A 4,468-nucleotide genomic window follows, 5' to 3' on the forward strand; every position below is an offset into this window, starting at 1 on the left:
ATCGTATTAGATAATCTAACAAGAGTTCATATAAATCGCTCTTAATAATTACGAATTATCTCTCAAAGTACCGGAGCCGTCGCCTATGGTCACCGTCAAAACACTTCAAGCAGTTCGAGAGGCTCATGAACCTTCAGGAGAGTTTATTCACAAACTATTTAAAACAACACTTTTGAGCGTTGCTTGATTACAGTCTTCAGCAGACCGCCATCATCAATACACCATGAAGAACCTCATTGTGTCATCGGTAATATTTTGGCTAGCCACAACCACAAATGTGGACGCCTCTCGCATAGTGGGCGGGCACTTCGCCGAGCCGAATCAACTCCCCCACCAGGTTGGATTGCTTCTTCGCGAGAAACTGCACTGCGGCGGATCAGTGGTCGGAACATATTGGGTACTTACGGCGGCTCATTGTCTGTTGGAGTACGGAAAACCGCATCAGGTGCAATCGTTGACGGTCGTAGCCGGAGTGTTGGACGTCAGTGATTCTGGCGACAGTGGCCAGCGTTTGATGGTGAAAAAACTATGGCCGCACGAAGGCTTTGGGAATGCATTCAACGATATTGGATTGGTCGAAACCGTGGAAAACTTTGTGTTTGGAGCTAATGTTAAACCGATCGCATTGAGAAAAAGTTGGATTCCGGACGGAACGGATATGGTGGTCTCGGGCTGGGGTAGGACCGATGCAGGTGAACCCACCAGTAAGCGTTTGCAGTACACGAGGGTGAGATCGATTCCGTTGAAGGAGTGCACCGATTGGGTTGGAATCACGTACCACGGAATTATCTGCGCGGTTGCTAGTGAAGCTGGCCCTCATGGGCCGTGTAACGTTAGTAGATTTTTAATTAGATTTTTCTCGTGTTGGATGACTGTATTTTTTTACAGGGAGATTCTGGTGGACCAGCTGTAGTTAACAATGAACTGGTTGGAGTCGTCAATTGGGTGCACGTCACTTGTGGAAACGATCCCTCGGTTTTGCTAACGTCACAAACTTCGTGCAATGGGTCGAAGAACATGTGAATCCTTGATGGTGAAAAGGAACCAAGAAACCAACTTTTAGCTTTTTTTTCAGCATAATTTGTAAAAAATTCATGAAGATTTTGGAAAGCTTAGTGAAAAATTTATTATGAAATAAATATTGTTTTTTTTTTTTTGGTTCACAAATGACTACATCGGTGCAGTCGGTTATAAGCATTCTTCCATGCGCATCACTCCCTTTCTAGTTTTTTCTACCAAACGTCGTTCTTTTCTATTTCATTACTTGAATATTCGAAATATACCCCATTTTTCTACAAAGTTGATACTTCTCTCTGCATATTTTGGATTTGAACCTGAAATTGTTGGCCAGTAGATTCTTTATATGAATGGCATATCGAAAATAAAACACGATACAAGTGAAAATATATTTTACGGTTGAGTGCGATTTATAAGACGAAGTTCGAATTTTGTGAACCAGTATTAATTATTTCTGTATGAACTCATCATCGCGACTAGAAACATGAATCTTTTGTGAGATCACCCGAGTGTTTGCTGTATTCCGCACTTCTATCATTAGCATTATCACTATTGAGAGTAAGTGACATGATTGTTTCAGTTCGTGCTATTGTGTATGCTTTTTCACCACTACTTTCTACGCTTCCGGCCAATGCTATCGCTAGTTACAATTCCCTGGAAAGGTTTCAACTAGAGATGGTCGGGTATGGGAAATTTGTCACTCGTACCCGACTCGAATCCGACACATCGAGAATTTTCAAACCCGTACCCGACCCGAAACCGAAGCCTGGTTTGTTGAAAATACCCGTACTCGACCCGAAACCGAAAATATATTCGTTCCAACTACCCGTACCCGACCCATCCTGGATATTGCTTGTTTTTTTCAAATCCGTACCCACCTCGCACATTTAATGCACTGATTGAATTGTCATATGTGGTTTCTTGGGATGATGGCTGTAGGTAGGCTAGAATCGAGTGTTCATGTGAACGAATTTTAATCAGTCCAGAGTTCCAGGCCAAGCTGGTTCTCCTATTGTTTTTTTAAAGAGGGGATTTGTAAGTAGCTTAAGTATTTATGATAAATACTAGTGAATAATGAGTATGTGTGCCCAATCACAAATGGTGACTTCTCAACACTGTTAGAAATTTGTAATTTTTATTGTTAGGACTTGTTTGCTTTTGCAATTAGGACTTATCATTCGCAGGGATTTAAACCTACTTGTCAGAAAAGGGAAAGTAAACTCACAACTAACTTAATTGCTAACTTATCGGCAATAAAGAGAGCTTAGCGTACCAATTGAGGATTGCAACGATTTTTGTCGAAAATTGTTAATAATTTTATTTGACATAGCTTCTAATGTTTCAACACCAGTAAGTCCATGTAATTCGAGTGTACCAAACCAAGAAGGACGCTTCAAAATCATTTTCAGAATTTTATTCTGAATCCTTTGAAGCGTTTTCCTCCTTGTTGAACAGCAATTTGACCAGATCGGTACAGTATAAAGCATTGCTGGTCTAAAAATTTGTTTGTAAATCAAAAGTTTGTTCTTTCTTTAAACAAAGTTTAGAATTCCTGTTAATGAGAGGATATAAAAATCTTGTATATTTGATGCACTTGGCTTGTATACTCTCAATGTGCTCTTTGAAAATAAGTTTTTTATCGTAAATTAGTCCCAAGTACTTAACGTTGTCAGGCCAACTTAAAATAACCCCATTCATCTTGACAACGTGATTATTGTTTGGCTTGAGGAAAGAAGCCCTAATCTTATGCGAAAAAAATATCATTTGAGTTTAAGAAGCATTGGGAGAGATTTTCCACTCTTGTAAGTAGGAACAAAAAATATCTAAACTTTTCTGCAATCGACTGCATATTACACGAAGACTTTTTCCTTTTACGGAAATCCTTGTGTCCTCGCAGAACAATGACTGTGCATCCTGGAAGGCTGGTTCTCCTAGCATCCAGCGTAACACCTGTCTATGAGAATGTCCGCTTGTCTGATGTTGAAAAATATGACCATCTGTATCTTGCTGCAAAATATCTAGTCATAACTATGTACGAAGCATTTGGGCACAGAGAACAGACATTCATGTTCATATAAAAAATTTTAAAATCGTGTGTAAGAATTTGAATCAAAATACGTTGTTACACTAACGACATCTGTCTTATGGTGCCCCAGTTACACTGCATAAATATTGCCTTATCGATATTTTATTGATATCAGTGCTTGGTTTGTCAGCGACGCGAGCGCCACATAGCGGGAGCATTATCACTCACGGTTAAATGAAGGTTGCTAGTTTCTACACATCCATCCTCTGTGATTTGGGTTCCATTTTTTGTGTAAGTTACATTATATTAAATTGATCAGGGATTTCGATTATTTATTTTGTATGCATACGAATGTTTCAAATAAATTGCTTAAGTTTTTTATTTTGTTATTGAGAAATTAATAAAAATTCAATAGACATGTTTTTGAGAGGTTTATAATAACTTTATAATGAACCAGATCAAAACAATAAGAAGAATTGGGTAAATCAACTTATAGTGGTCCCCTTTATTATTATACCCTATGGTGCACCACCCGTCAGAATAAGTCAATTTTTCTCAACGTAGGGTAAGAGCACCGGTTTTGGCCATAGTGTGTTATGTATGAGGGATATTTGTCGTTCTTCCTTCGAAAAATATGTAATTGAATAGTTTCATCGGGGAAATCGGAAGAATTCGCCTGTATTCTGCACTAACAATGAGTTTAAATAATCAAATTATGTTGTATTGTTTACATATTTTCCAACCAAAAAACTTCTCTAGGCTTCTATTCTGGCCATATCATTTCTAAATTGGCCACTTGGGTCTCCTATTGTGGCCAAATCGCGAAAAAGTTGAAGTCACACAAATTAATTTTATAATTTGACTTTATCATATAGATATATTTTAACAGCAAAAAATCCTCGTTTTTGAACTAACTTAAAGGCTAGCATTTATAATAATCGAACTAGAAAATCATATGAATATTATATTTCTAACTTGAAGTACTTTGCCCTGCTAGCTATGTTATATTTACACATAGCATTCATGAATCATCAAACTGTTTGAAAAAACCTTATTTATTATGATCTTTTGTTTGGGTTTAGTGATATAGACCGATCAAATACAAAAAAAAAAAAAAAATAGTAGCACGCATGTGACATGTATCGAGAAATCCAACCAAACCGCAAAGTTCAAATTGGATTTATTTGAGATAGAAAAATATCCACCCTCCAAATTTTAGACTTTATATACAGAAAAGTACGACCTTTCAAACGCAATCAATAGTTTCGGTTTGTGTTTGCTATTTAACTAGATACAAACATTTGAAAAGGGCGTATTTTGTAAGGGAAAAACCTAATAACTTTTCTTGTGAATGAGATAGCGCTCTCAAGTATTCAGAGAAAATATGCACCTCAAAAAGATCTAAAAGTTGTTTGAAGACCAAGT

The 4,468-nt window shown here is 37.4% G+C and overlaps 1 protein-coding gene across 1 annotated transcript; it reads left to right on the forward strand.

The window, feature by feature from the left end:
• Positions 1 to 209: 209 nt before the first annotated feature.
• LOC129722811 (serine protease SP24D-like) lies at positions 210 to 1,039 on the forward strand. Its single transcript, XM_055676584.1, has 2 exons — positions 210 to 832; positions 889 to 1,039. Exons 1-2 carry the CDS (start codon positions 224 to 226, stop codon positions 1,021 to 1,023), a joined length of 744 nt encoding a protein of 247 aa, XP_055532559.1. The 5' UTR covers positions 210 to 223; the 3' UTR covers positions 1,024 to 1,039.
• The last annotated feature ends 3,429 nt before the right edge of the window (positions 1,040 to 4,468 follow it).

Source organism: Wyeomyia smithii, chromosome 2 (assembly GCF_029784165.1).
Source record: "Wyeomyia smithii strain HCP4-BCI-WySm-NY-G18 chromosome 2, ASM2978416v1, whole genome shotgun sequence".
Classification (NCBI taxonomy): domain Eukaryota; kingdom Metazoa; phylum Arthropoda; class Insecta; order Diptera; family Culicidae; genus Wyeomyia; species Wyeomyia smithii.

Bases quoted from the DNA above. Each gene is read 5' to 3' on its own strand.
- LOC129722811 (XM_055676584.1), top strand. From the start codon at position 224: ATGAAGAACCTCATTGTGTCATCGGTAATATTTTGGCTAGCCACAACC. The intron at 833-888 runs GTTAGTAGATTT...ATTTTTTTACAG, and splicing joins GCCCTCATGGGCCGTGTAAC to GGAGATTCTGGTGGACCAGC.